Source organism: Nymphalis io, chromosome 21, assembly GCF_905147045.1.
Source record: "Nymphalis io chromosome 21, ilAglIoxx1.1, whole genome shotgun sequence".
Classification (NCBI taxonomy): domain Eukaryota; kingdom Metazoa; phylum Arthropoda; class Insecta; order Lepidoptera; family Nymphalidae; genus Nymphalis; species Nymphalis io.
Genome location: NC_065908.1, coordinates 688,022 through 703,981, shown reverse-complemented (window position 1 = coordinate 703,981; position 15,960 = coordinate 688,022). Strand labels below are relative to the sequence as shown.

General features: G+C 34.2%; 1 protein-coding gene across 1 annotated transcript in view; it reads left to right on the top strand.

The window, feature by feature from the left end:
• Window positions 1–15,466, top strand: part of LOC126776723 (allatostatin-A) — a 55,818-nt gene extending 40,352 nt beyond the window's left edge. Inside the window, exons 2-4 of the mRNA XM_050499415.1 lie at window positions 14,254–14,487; window positions 14,561–14,688; window positions 14,864–15,466. Coding sequence (XP_050355372.1) covers window positions 14,255–14,487; window positions 14,561–14,688; window positions 14,864–15,165 — 663 coding nt within the window. The 5' untranslated portion in view covers window position 14,254 and the 3' untranslated portion in view covers window positions 15,166–15,466. The remainder of the gene's footprint in view (window positions 1–14,253; window positions 14,488–14,560; window positions 14,689–14,863) is intronic.
• Window positions 15,467–15,960: the final 494 nt, after the last annotated feature.

Here is a 15,960-nt window from a genome sequence, read left to right as displayed (position 1 = left end):
CATTTTCTTAAAGAAAAAACCCTCTTTAAAATAAATGAATAAAAAAAAACCTATTGACATTAGTAGGGACCATATTTATTTGTTTAAATATACTATTCAAAGCAAAATAATTGTTGCATAGTTGATCGAACACTTATTCAAGCGTAATGAATATCACTAAGGGATACAGTTCAATTTCGGTTGTCTCCTTAACAGGTCAGTAATTGTACTCCACTCATAACTCTTAAACAAAGTAATTAATTAATCAAGGTACTTGATATATGAACAATTTGACTTTACCCTGTTTAATTATTAATAGCAATGTGGCCAGAAAGTTCAAGACTTGATAAACGTAGGTACGGACTCTATTATTTGGCAAATCTTGGTACTTGAGACCTCAAAAGGTTTACCAATGAGATCCTATTTACTTATTTGTCCATTCAGATATTCAAATTTTTGGTCGTCGTCTTTTATATTCGGATTTAAAGCTTAAAATACTTATGGTATAATACAGTTTATTATGTAATTAATGTAATGTATAGAAAATAGTAACTAATGAGCTTATTGCTGGTCCTTTTCGATAGCATCGCACATTCCGTATATGTGGTAACTTTAAATATAATTTAACTCTATAACAAAAAAATTCAAAAGTGCTTTTAAGCGCCTACTTGTTAAAAAATTATGTTTTATTTAAGAGAGCCGAGTTGGAATGTTGGAATGCGAGAATCTTACCGATGAACGTGGGTTCAAACCCAGGCAGTGCATTGTATTTTCCCGTGCTTAATTTATGATTAAGGTAATAAAGAACAAACAAACAACATTCGTTTTTATATACTCATATACAAGTAAATTTTTTATGATATATATATTTAATATTAGTTGTCTGGCGATTGAGCGCGGACACTCTCGCCCGCGCCGCTCGACGGAATTATTCAAATGAAAAATAAAAATAATACAATTTTTATTCTCTCGTTTCTCATTTGTAGACAGATTACGATTACTTCTTTTATAGTATAAGTAGGCGAATGAGCAAATGGGCCACCTGATGGTAGTGGTCGCCACCAACTTTGGGAAGAACTGAGATATTACGTCCCTTGTGCTTGAAATTACACTGGCTCATTCACCCTTCAAACCGGAACACAACAATACTAAGTACTGCTGTTTTGCGATATAATATCTGATGAGTGGGTGGTACATACCCAGACGAGTTTGCACAAAGCCCTACCACCCGTTAAACGTGTAACTTAAATGTGTAACGTTTGACTAAGCCCATCTTATACAAAAAAGGGTTTACTTATGTATAGTTATTAAGTTTTTTCTATGCACTCGCTTTTTTTTAATAGCATAACACGACCTATCCCCTTAAGTCTGTCTGAGGATCCATGAGATACAAGATAAGTCAGGATCGCAACACTTTACAAATCACGATAAAAGTTTTATTAAGAGAGTTAAAAAAATTACAACCAGATTATTGGTTATACTTTTATAGGCAGATAATAAACGAAGATATGACAAACAGTTCATTCTAACAAGTCAATCATTTTCACGATCGTGCTTTGGAGTATTTTTTTGTTTTTCTTCGTTCTCATACAACACTATCGGCCGTCATCTAATATAATACTTGCAAAAAAATAAGTCTTGAATTGTCACGATGTGTTCCTTCACGTCAAAAAGAAATAAAAGCTTAATTTTGGCTATACTATATATATTTAACTCCTGAATCTGTATGTGTAGTAATCTGTTATGTATGAGTATAGGGTGACATTATTTTTACAGTATTTATAATCTATTTATTAGGAATAAACCTGCTGCTGAATAAAATTGTTATTTAATCAAAAATAGCGCGTTAAATAATTTACTTTAATTTAGTCTGTGATCTACTATGTCTACCTAGGTCAGACCATCCAACTAGGTAGGTCCAACTTCGAGAAAGAGGTCAATCGTCGAATTCAACTCGGCTGAGCAGCGTTCGGGAAGCTACACGATATCTTCTCATCCCAAATACCGCAGTGTCTCAAGTCGAAAGTCTTCGACCAGTGTGTGTTGCCAGTGATGACTTATGGATCAGAGACGTGGTCGCTTACAATTTGCCTCATAAGAAGGCTCAAGGTCACTCAAAGGGCAATGGAGAGGGCTATGCTCGGAGTTTCTCTGCGAGATCGAATCAGAAATGATGAAATCCGCAGGCGAACCAAAGTAACCGACGTAGCCCGAAGAATTGCTAAATTGAAGTGGCAGTGGGCGGGGCACATTGCTCGCAGAACCGACGGCCGCTGGGGCAGAAAGGTTCTCGAGTGGCGACCACGAACCGGAAGACGCAGCGTGGGCAGGCCCCCTACAAGGTGGACCGACGACTTAGAACGAGTCGCGGGAAGCCGTTGGATGCGGGCAGCGCAAGATCGGCCAACGTGGAAATCCTTGGGGGAGGCCTTTGTCCAGCAGTGGACGTCTTTCGGCTGGTGATGATAGTCTGTGATCGAAAATGACCACTTCAAAACATTTTGACTCTTTCAATCTTCAACTTTAAGTTGGACGGGTAATTACCCCGTGAACGTGGATTGTTAAATTTCTTTAGACTGAAAGTTAAATAGCCATGTTAAGAGCCTATGTTGAAAGTTTTTTTTCATAAAACCTCAGAATAATAGCTATCTTACGTCCTTTTTATTATCCAAGCTACGTGTGTGCCAAATTCCTTGTATTCGTTAAGAAAAGCGAACGTGATGTGATCACAAAAAATAAATAAAACGAGTGACACTGGCTTTGAAGATACAGAAGTGCTATACTTGTAGAGATATTATAGACAACTGAAATTGTATTCATATTTAATAACTAAGTTTAATAATAAATGGTCAAAATAATTTGGTATTAACAAGCTTTGATTTAAGATTATGATATAAAGGAATATGGTATTAAGCAAAATTGCTTATCTTTTATTTGATTTAGCATGGGTAAGTCCAGTTCAAAGTGGAAAATAAAATGACATTTTACCATCAAACTTGGCGCAGACATACATTTAGTCCAGAAGGTTTTTATACTATTGACATTGTCGTAACTCGCCTCTAGATAGCGTTGACTCATATCAACTTCTATAAAGTCCAATCAATACACATTGATCGAACACCATTCAGCTTAGGAATCCAGAATCCCACTAAGATCAATAAAATTTCAATCAAAAAAATTATGATTGTAATGCTTTCAAAGGAAGATACAACAAATACTTGGAAAACACAAATGTGGTGACTTCAAGACCACATACTCGTAGTAAAAAAACCTTCAACTGATATCTATCACAGTTGATACAGACACAGGACGTTTGACGAAGTATCTAACAATTAGTTATAACACAAACATTATTATCAAATTAAAATTAAATTACTTCTTTAATTTTCTATAATCGTTAAACTTGATAGCTTTTGATTTGCAGTAAACGTGGTCGATTAGATCAAGACACTTTGCTAACCTCATAAACTAGCTTAATCGTTGATACGTCGTAAAAATTGTTTAACCCTTTTTATTATTTATTCTCATATAAACTACTTATATTTATATTAATAATCAAGGATCGAGAAAAACAAGGGACCGTTAGTGCTGCTTAAGCTTATTTATTTTATTATTATAACATTTAGGTTATATATAATTTGTCCTAAAATAGATTTGTCAATATTTGGATGTCCAAAAAATTTTAAAAATTGTCCTCGTTACTAATCAAATGAGTAAGTACCGCTTTGAATAATCTGTCCATTTTATTCAACCTTGTCTGTATCTCTGTCTAATTCGAACGATCGGTCAAAGTTTTAAATGAATACAAGGTAATTGATTTAGCAACATGACACCAAGTTTTATAACTTTGAGCTGAAAACTTTGAGTGGAAGTAAAGCAATTGAGTCAATCTTAATTAAAACATAACTTGGAACGCGGATAATATTTTGCGCTTTCAATCCTATTCATAGCTAAGTTACTAAAACATTTAAGGCATTACTTTGTAAGTTTGCTTAGCGGCTGCTTAGATTAACACTTTCTCATTTCTCTCTTTCTGTCATTATTGATTTGACATTCGAAAGAAGAAGACACAAGATTTAACTAATAACCAGTTAAACAACGCTTATAAGGGTTTTCTTAACGATTTCACGTCGATATAGATAGATATATCAATCAATCAATCAATCAATCAACAGCCAATCGTTGTCCACTGCTGAACATAGGCCTCTCCCAAGGTGCGCCAAAGCTCCCTGTCCTCCGCCTTCCGCATCCAGTTGGTGCCCGCCACCTTCTTAAGGTCGTCGGTCCACCTGGCTGGAGGGCGCCCTACGCTGCGCTTGCCGATTCGCGGTCTCCACTCTAGGACTCGTCTGCTCCAACGGCCATCGGTCCTACGACATACGTGACCAGCCCACTGCCACTTCAGCCTGCTAATTTTGCAGGCTATGTCGGTGACTCCGGTTCTTTTCCGGATAATCTCATTTCTGATCTTATCCTTCAAAGATACTCCGAGCATAACTCGCTCCATAGCACGCTGAGCGACTTTGAATTTGTGGACTAGTCCCGCAGTTAGTGTCCACGTTTCGGCACCGTATGTCATGGCAGGTAAGACGCATTGGTAGTGAAGACTTTCGTCTTCAAACATTGCGGTATAGACGACTTGAGGACTTGACGAAGGTTGCCAAATGCTGCCCATCCCAAGCGAATTCTTCGATCGGCTTCCTTCTCAAAGTTGTTCCTAGATAGATAGATATATATGTCAGAAATATATATATTGTTTGTTTTAAGTTTATTATTATTTTCAAATTTTATATTTTGTTAAATTAAAGTCACATTTGTATAATATTCACGTCTTATAATAATCAATGTTTAGCTATATTGTAGATAATTTATTGAATACAACTATATAACATTTATTATATAAGAATAATTTAACTAAAGGTAATTTTAATATCTTTAGTTAGTTCATTATTAAATGAGCTTGATGTGGTCTCCTATAATTAACGGAGATGGATATATATTAAAACATAATTATACTCGTATATAATAATAATGTCCTCCAGACAGGTTTCGTCCACGGCGGACAATCTCAAGAGAGATTAACCAACTACGCAGGAGATATTATAGTGCACAAGTGTGTGCGCAAACACAGGTGCACTCTCTATTCCCTAACTCTCATAATCCGATGGGACAGCAATCCGACACGATCGGAAAGAGTTCAGGCGCAGGACCAACGACTTTACGTGCTTTCCGAGGCACGGGAATACACACTTCCAACTTCCAGACTCCGGGCTGCTACTGAGAATTTTCTGACAGAAAAACCTCAGTAGCAGCTTTACTGGCCCGACCTGGGAATTGAACCCAGGACCTCCGGGTCTGCAGCCTTATATCAAACCACTAGACCAACGAGGCAGTCACTCGTATATATAAATGTATCGTTTGTTGGAGAACCTTAATAAATAGATAAAAAATCACGATCCTCTATTCAAATCCTACTTCATAATTACAAATGTTATTGATGCTTAATATAATTTCTGCCACGTTTATATTCCTATGAATAAAGAAAGCATTAATATGACAACACCGTGAAATGCTTTAAATGGCGCTCAATACAGTTTGATAAGCTGATAATAGTTGTTGGCAGTTCAGTTATCATCAATGATGTAAGTGTAACGGCTTTTAGATATGTTTGTTTTAACAGATATCGTGAATGAAATACGATTTTTTATACAACGGAATTTTCTATATGGTATTACCAAGTTTTGCGTTTTAACGAATTCAAAATAATTTTTAATCTTGAAAAATAAATATTAGATATCTTTTGTTATCTAATGAGCACCGGGGACGACAATATACAGGATCATAATTCTCTTCTAGTATAATATTGTATGCTTCGTTTTTAATTCTGTATAATTTAATAAAGAGATATGTTATAAGCGTGCATGCTTCAAGGATTAAGGTTCTTATAGTGATATTAATATCGTAGGAATGACAATCTAGCTTTACCCTAACAGAGCTGTGCTGTATAAGCTTATTAAAATTTTAAAAAATTAATAAACATACTGTATAACATTTCTGTTAATCCAAGCTTTCAAGTAACAATCTTACCCGTCCAAACTCAATAATCCAACGATTATAACTATCGGATTTAATTACAGGGGGAATTAATAAATAGATAACATTAATTAACATACTATATGTCTAATATCCAAAAAAAAGCCGAGATGGCCCAGTGGATAGACCGCGTGAATCTTAACCGATTTTCGTGGGTTCAAACCAACGCAAATACCACTGAATTTTCATGTGCTTAATTTGTGTTTATAATTCACCTCGTATTTGACGGTGAAGGAAAACATCGTGAGGAAACCTGCATGTGTTTAATTTCATTGAAATTCTGCCACATGTGTATTATACCAACCCGCATTGGAGCAGCGTGGTGGAATAAGCTCCAAACCTTCTCCTCAAAAGGGAGAGGAGACATTAACAGGCTGTTACTGTTACTGTTACTATGTTCAAGATATACATGCAAAACACAGACTCATATTATGCAAATTTGTCAAGAACTTCATTTAAATCCATAGTCAATAACAGAGATGCAGCGCCCTTAGCTTAGTTAATGGATGGGCTTTGAACTACATCCCAGAACAGCAATAGTTATGTCATAAATATAATTTTAAATTTACCTTGTAAAGCATATTATTTCATACAATAATTTGTGTTAAAAATGCGTCAATTTAGCATTCGTTAATTTCGATATATGATATAAAAAAGTATTTATATTTAATCATATAAATACTGACTTTATTGACGTTTTTCTCGGTAGAACTTTATGACAACTAGCGGTAGCTTTACATTAAATTTATCTTTTAATGTCACGGTTCAAAAGGCATTTGTTAAATAAAGTATATTTTATATGAATAGAGCCTTTTGCTACTCGAGCAGAGGATTTCTCTATAACCGCCCTATCTTCACAGAACATCTAATATAAAGATAAACATGATCTGGCGATTTCATAAAAGTAATTTTAAAGGACAGATATCTTCAAAAGATTTAATTGATGCGCAGAAAAATATATTGAATGTTGACAAGACGAAATATTGCAATTTAATTATTAATATACATTACAAATTATTTTTATATATATTCTCGTCTAGCAACTACATAAATAAATGTAAAAAAGGAACTTGAAAGGAAAAGAATTGCAACATTCCAAGTTATTCGAATCGAATCGAGAGATCTTATTACGCGATACCTTATCCTAGTCTAGGACATCTTATAAATATGATATAAAACAGCAATTATTTTATCTGTAAAATTTGAACATAAAGGTTGAAAGTAAAAATACATTCGCTTTATTAGCTTCGTCTGCCCACTGACAAGATACCACTAGATAGATATTTAAACCACTTCTACCCTAGTAAGCTTGTTTTTTTTTTATAGAATAGAAAGACGGACGAGCATATGGCCATAGACATTGGTATTGTAAGAAATGTTAACCATCGCTTACATCACCAATGCGCCACCAACGTTGGGAACTGAGATGTTATGTCCCTTGTGCCTGTAATCCGTAAACCCTTCAAACCGGAACACAACAATACCAAGTACTGCTGTTTTGCGGTAGAATATCTGATGAGTGAGTGGTACCTACCCAGACGAGCTTGCACAAAGCTCTATCACCAGTAAGCTTGTACTTTAAACCGGAATACGGTAATACTAATGGATTTTAAATAATCTTTAATATTGAATATGGTTTCGAATGTAAGTGAAGTTATCGGAATTTTGTTAAAAATTAAAATAGATATAAGTAGTTAAGCGGAATAATATTGTATTATAAAAAATATATATTAATCAAGAACTGTTTGTATTGCATAATATAAGAGAGCTATTCGAATCAAACAAATCGAAATATACTTTATTCAAGTAGGATTTTGTTAGATATTTTGTATCGTCTTTTTACAAGAGCTACATCCGGCTTAGAATGCAGATTCTAGCAAAAAGATCCGGCGAGAAACTAGATAGTTATTTTTTTCGACAAACAAGTTACATAGGTATCATTAAATACAATTGAATTATTATTAAGCTTATATATATATATATATAGGCCTCTGCATCTTTGTCAGATGATTTAAGCAAGCCACTCTCCGTGTTGTTTTCCACCTGCAAGACAGGTGAGCGAAGTGTCCTCTCCGTGGATGCTGCTACGCCTGGGCAGGCGACTTTATGGCAACACGGGCTTGCCCAGTACCCATGCCACCCTCTCCTCCTCCCCAGCAGGATCCGCAGGAATGACGAGTCAATACGTGTGGTGCTGGTTTGGCCGCAGGTGACTGGCTTACGCCTAAACGGAGGCACCGCTCCGGGTTTAATATTAGTTTTCCTTCTTCTTTGGCGTGACGCTGGGATAATTTTGGGAAACAGCGTATCAAGGAGAGGGGTGAGGATACTGTGGTCACGGAAGATACAGGAATGTGACACTAGTAGCTAGAGCAGTCCGGGGTCGCGTACCCGTAGTGATTCCAACCAGCTATCGGACAGATAACTGGTAGATCCACCCTCTGGACAAAGCATATTATAGTATTTAATTATCTATATTAAGCTTATATACATAATTAAATACTAGCAAATCACATGGAATATCAAAATCCAAGGTTTGTTTATCTTCATTCCTTCGATTGGAATAGGAATTGGAGGATAAGAGGCGTTTTAATTTAAAGCAATATGAATATTCCGAAGAATCTCTAAGCCGATGTTTTCAAATTGATTCATTTTATTTATAATTTGATTTTATCAAATAAGGAATCATTATAATATCGTGTCAATCTTTCAGACTCTTTGTTATATGATCTAAGCTTTAATACATAACTTGGACTAAGTCAAAACAATATATTTTATTGCGTTTTAATACAATACGCTTGACTTATTACGACTATATTCAATGGAATTGAACATAAAATAGAACGCCGAATCGTTTAAGATTCAGGTATTCTAACCACTGGGCCTTCTAACCTCTCGAATCCTTATACTTATAATATACTATATGTTTATTTATTTTTAACATTTATTGTTAAATGTAATTTTGTAATTAAGTCGCTTTTATATAAATAAAGAAATTATTATTATTATATAATGAAGATCTTCTTAAGTTTAAAATACTTTGAATTCTAGCTTAAGCTGTGCTAAAATAGCTTATCAGGACATTCTATGTTTAAAAATATCTGCCGTCATATTGAAAATAACATGTTATCAACTCTTTTTATTTTTTTCATATTTTATCATTTGTAAAACTAATAATTAATTTGGTACGCTCCGCGTCCATTGAATTACACGATCTAAATTGTTTTCATGCGTATGGACGGGACAAGTCCAAAATTTATTAATAAAACTCAGTCGAATAATATATATATATATATAACTCTCAATTAATAATAGCCTATGAATGACCCATTGCAAGATACCTCATTTTGAGGCTCCTCCTCATTTGGCGCTTATTCCACCACGCTTCTCCGTTACGGGTTGGTGAATACACCTGTGGCAAATTTTCCGAAACATGCAGGTGAAGGTGAACATCGCCAGGAAAGGCGATGTTCACCTTCACCACCGAGCACGACTTGAATTATAAACTTTAATAAAAACAGGGGTAGAACCTGTTATCTACAGTTAAGAGTGTCAGATGTTAAACTATATGTGCCAGTACCAACTGGCAGCGTTGTGCGACCCTCAAATGGCGAGGAGACCCTAGAAGTTAAGGAAATTTACTAGCTATTAATTTTTTTGTATGTTTTTGTATATAATACAAGGGCGGGTGCGACTAGACTGGGAGGAATATGATATTACATATGACATTTTAATAAAATTCTGTTTCCATTTAAATCGTACGTAAATTAAAAATTATTTATAGTTGAACTAAATATATATATATATATATATATATATATAGATAAACTTTTAATGGCCACTTAACATATTTGAATCTAAACTTGTAACTTAACAGACGGCTACGAAACTAAACTCAGACGTAGTTCACTCGAACACACAAACTATCCGTGTGTATAGAACTTTATAGGCATTGTATTTGAGGTTGTATTCAAGGTGTATGAATGAGCCTTAATGCAAATGAGTTTTAAATATGTTTAAGCAATGCCGTAACCGGTACTTTATTCAAGAAACTCAGTCTTTTCAACACTAAAATATATAAGCATTTTAATTAAATACAATTGAATTATTATTTAACGTACATGGAAATTAACGCTTACTTCGCGTTTTTTATTATCTATATCACCAAAGATAATGTACCTTCCACCAGCTACCTATGAATATAAACATTCTTAGACCTTCTTGTATACAATTGTCCTTAATGTACTCTTTTTGTTGCTTAATAAGCCACCGACCGCGTAGTTTTATCACAGAGTACATCTAAAAGATTTCAAGGAAATTCTTTACGTCTCCCGTCCTTTACAAAACCATACGATTGAATTTTAAATGAACTCAACATTCCTTTTGAATAGAACTTCTTACATGGAGCGTATAAAGTGCAAGGGAAAATCGCCTTTATATGACCCATTTAAGATCTCTTTAAAAGAACGCATCTTAGGTTAAATAAAAATAATTCACATTTTGAATTGAAAGCTATTTTTAAAACGGCAAATTCTGGACAACTAATAACTAAAAAGCACTACAGAGTTTTCATATGCTTAATTTATGTTTATTATATATTTTCTTTAATATGAACATATAGTTTTTTATTATTTTTCAACGAAATATTAATTTGAACCGGTGGTTTGTACAGAAGGGGTGTAATCTCGCGAAAGAGTTTTGGAACGCAAACAAACATACAAAATGGTTTAGTTAATTAATTATATAATATTGTCGAAACCATATCCGTTTGGCTTGTTGTATAAATATGGTTTTATTGGATAATAAGGTTAAATTTTAGATTAAATTATTAAAACCATTCAATTTATTGTATTAGTAGCATTGCGCGGTTTCACCCGGGTTAAGCCTAACTAGTTCTCGATGGATTTTTGATATAGCCATTATCAATCAACTCTCTTCAGCTTAATATATAAAATATAATAATCTTATTATTTAAGTTTATTAACATATATATATATATATATATATATATATCTATATATATATATATATCTTATTATTTAAGTTTATTAACAGCAATACTTGATATTGTTGTGTTCCGGTTTGAAGGGTGAGTGAGCCAGTGTAATTACAGGCACAAGGGACATAAAATTTTAGTTCCCAAGGTTCGTGGCGCATTGGCTATAAGCGATGGTTGACATTTCTTACAATGCCAATGTCTAAGGGCGTTTGGTGACCACTTACCATCAGGTGGCCCATATGCTCGTCCACCTTCCTATTCTATATATAAAAAAAGTGAAAATCTTATATATACAGACATTTTTATAAAATACAAAATTAAAATAAAAAGAACAAAATACACATTACAAATTTAAAGCAGAAACACGCCATCTAAAATATTGTCCTGTGGCATTGTACCCAAGACGCTGGCACTGTTGCCTCTCTGCACCGCTAGACTCAGCCTTTGGGCTAAATAAGCGCCAGCTCTTGGGTCACCAGAAGTGTGGACCAGTTTCTTAGAAATATCTTTTATGATTCTTTTTGTATCGGACGACCATGGAGCCAATGTTTCAAAACCCGGCCCCGCAAATATATATTCGTTGGATAAAAGTGAATATTTGCGGCGCTTGAGTATTTGAGCAGCTTCAGCGGTTGCACTGGCCTTTCGAGACGTATTCTTGATATGATATAGATACTACCAGCGTATCTACGCAAGTTGCATCCCACACAAGAACACGTCCCATCGACCATGGCACTAATGTCGCTTCATCGGGTCTCTTGCCATCATCTCTGCATAAACCATTCGGTTCCAAAGTAGCAGGAATATATGGTGTGGCAAAAGCCCGACGAAGTATGTCATTAAGTGATCCATGGCGATATGCACGGCCAGCGCTTTTGCGGCAGCTAAGTCAGGTACCATAGGGACATGTGTGAGACTCGCATACCTTTAAACCTAAGCGAAGTGAAAATCTTAATCCACATTAATTATCAGTCCGCTATTATAATTATGATAAGGGCGATAGTCACGGCGGCCATTATTAACTAAAAGTATCCAACGTATTGATCAAAAAATTTCGTTCTAAGTTACGAACTTAATTTTGAATTGTCTAAGTTTATCAATTATCATACAGTCTCGCAGTAAGACTATTGTCCCGGATTCCATCATAAGTTAGTTTAGCAGTTATTACCGAATGTATTCATGTAACATTGAATTTAATTCAGATCACGTTTGAACACGATAAGGTTTGAATTTACCTTCCCGAACGAGCGAAGCGAGAGCGAATAATTTGTAAAGCGAATGCTGCACTGGATTTAAAATATTAAATGAGCAATTCTTGTACATTTACATAAATATATAAATTAATTTTATGTTTCTCAAAAAATCTCTAGCTTATAACAATAATAAATAAGTTTTGCTTTTAAAGTTTATTTATATAGATGTATTTCTAGAAAAAAACGCAAAGTTTCACCAAAAAATCATTCCATAACTCTCTCAACTCAATATTATCAGACGAGCGAAAAGGTAGCTCACGTAATTGGAGTAAATGTCTGAGAAGTATTGAGTGTTCTTAAAAATATTTAACTCGCTTGAGTGCACAGGTGTGGACATAGCTTAATAGATAATTCCGGGTGGCATTTGAGGCCACAACGCTTACGCAGTGTTCTTTAATTATTAACAATTAAGTAATATACATTCCTTGTGGTGATAAAACGCCAAGAAGTATCATTTTGTATCAATATGAAATCACTAAGTCGAAGAATTGATTAATCGAAGCGATTTAAATTGTCTACAAGCAAATTGTTCGTCTAAAATTCTAGATGTTGTTCAAATAAAATTGAATCCACTGTAAAAGAGCTATTTAAGATACAGACATAATATATGTTTAACTTTATCTGCTTCTAATATTGCTTTTAATAATTACTAATATAATACCCCCCACCCGCTGTCTACGCTCGACTTGACACGAATATATAAATTAATTAAATAATTTTATGGGCCTAACAATGATCCTTTATTTAATATATGAAAAGCTTAATATTGTTAATATATAGACGCAAAGCCCTCATGGTATCCGATTAGAATCCCCGTAGAGAATGCATTTATTATAACCGATTATTATTTTGTAACCCAAGAGAATTCTAGCAGTAATATTTTAATCTTATTAACTTGTAAATTTTGAGAAGCAAAAGATTAACGAGCTGTGATGGTTCGGTGACTATCATCTTAAATGAATCTTAACCGAAAAACGCGTGTTCAAATCTATAACCTTTTCCAATTGAACAAGTAGTAGAGATAAACAAACCCTATATTTACATATTACATGCGATTTGCTAATAGCTCTGCGATATTATAAACAAACAGTTCTTGATTAATATATATTTATTTATATTAAACCATTATTCCGCTTAACTACTTATACAGTAACAGTAACAGCCTGTGAAGGTCCCGCAACTGGGCTAAGGCCTTCTCTCCCTTTTTGAGGAGAAGGTTTGGAGCTTATTCCACCACGCTGCTCCAATGTGGGTTGGTGGAATATACATGTGGCAGAATTTCAGTGAAATTAGACACATGCAGGTTTCCTCACGATGTTTTCCTTCACCGTCAAACACGAGATGAATTATAATCACAAATTAAGCACATGAAAATTCAGTGGTGCTTGCCCGGGTATGAACCCACATTCATCGGTTAAGATTTACGCGTTCTTTCCACTAGGCCATCTCGGCTGATATCTATTTAAATTTTACTTCCAAAGTTAAAGATAGCGACTACGCTGTTATTTAAAACGAAAAATTATTCATTTCAATTTTTCATTTTCACGAATCCATAATGAATACGAAGGCATATAATATAATGTCAATCAACATCAAAATATTATCCTGCAGTCTTATAAAAAATCAGAGTACTGATTATTGACATAAAAAAGAACCCTTCGATTGAAAATCATAAAGAGGATAATTTTATTAATGAAGTATCTATTTATCAATATCACGTCCAAATCACTGAATCTATCGTAATGAAATTCACTTAGGACTTTGATCCAATAATTTGTATACTTATAAATCACTTTATCTATAATAATTGTTTGTTATAAACATATTATATGTATAATTATTAAACGATTATTTGTTGTTGGAGTTATTTGTCATATTCATAATTTTAAAATAATAATTAAATTACTTATTCAGCCGTTTTTTTCTCAGAATGCTGTACTCCTCCCTCGTTATCCTCCTCGTTATCGGCACCGTAGCTTGCAGTCCTGAGGTAACCCAGAACGATCACACAGTTCAACAGGACCAGAACACCAACCTCCAAGATCACGTCGCTCTAATGGAGAAGAGATCCCCCCACTATGACTTCGGTTTGGGTAAACGAGCCTACAGCTATGTCTCCGAGTACAAAAGGCTTCCCGTCTATAACTTCGGATTAGGAAAAAGGTACCATTTGATAAATCAACCTCACATTTATTACTAAAGAATATATTTAATTATATTTATTATTGTTCCACAGGTCTCGTCCCTACTCTTTCGGTTTGGGTAAGCGATCAGTCAACGAAGAGCAGAATGACGATGAGTTCCCCAATGATCTTGACCAGGATACCCTAGCTGAAGCTATCGACCAATACGAAGACGCACCAGGTGATTTTGCTTACTAATTGGTTTTTTTATTCGATTAATAATATCAATATATATATTTTTTATATATTTTTATCTTTAGTTAATTATTCAATTTATTAGCTCCATATTTTAACCATTCAGTAAACATAAAGTTAAACATTACTTAACTCTTATTTAAATAAATTGTTGTCTCCAGGATACGAAATCAAACGAGCTCGCCCTTACAGCTTCGGTCTCGGCAAACGCTTATCTGAGGACGAGAACTCAGAGGAGAAACGCACTCGGATGTACGACTTCGGCCTGGGGAAACGACCCAACCTGTACAACTTCGGTCTCGGCAAACGAGCCAGGAGCTACAACTTCGGCCTCGGGAAACGTTTAAGCAGCAAATTCAATTTCGGACTCGGGAAAAGGGAGCGAGACATGCACAGGTTCAGCTTCGGCCTTGGCAAGCGTTCCGCGGAGATCCCATTCGACGACAACTATTACGACGCTTAGACTAATTGCGGATATGACGTGGGAACTTGTGTGGAATTGGAATATACATAATGTTAATTGTAAACTTTCGTTTAATTGCATAGAATAATGATTATGTTCTGTTATTATCAAAATAAAATGTAATCAATTGAAGTTACCGTTTTTCATATTTCATTCCTCTATGAATTATTTTTATTGATTTAAATAATTCCACGTGAGTTTTCATTATAGAGATTAATTTAATTGTATTGTTACATCTAATACTGTACGTTTGAGATAATTAATTGAGCAACTAATTAATTTTTGTTTATATTTATTTTAGTTTTTATTTTGTAAATTATTTTTATAGTCCTGTAGCTTATATTGATTAAACATTGTAAGTTATGCTTATTAATATGAAGTCATAGATCTACGAACTTTTGGATATTTATCGATTATATATTATTTTAATCAATTATATTTTGTGCCAATCATTCGCTGTTATTTCTTTCTATATCTTTAGCAATATACGTCCTATCCCCTTTAATTTCAACTGTTTACATCAACCATACAAAACATTAGTGTTCTTTGTCAATTTAAAATTCCTCCGTTAATTAAATTAAATATCAAGTTTCGTAGGCCTATATTAGTATCTAACTCTTAAACCTAAGTAAGTTTCTTAAAAACTTATCGACGTATTGTTTTGAATATTATCATTAAATATACAAATTAAAAGAAATTCTACAAGACATAGAACTTTGCATCATTCTTTGTTTTTGATTTAAACCTATGACCTGACCTTTGACCTTTGAACTGAGATCTAAAACTAAAGACACT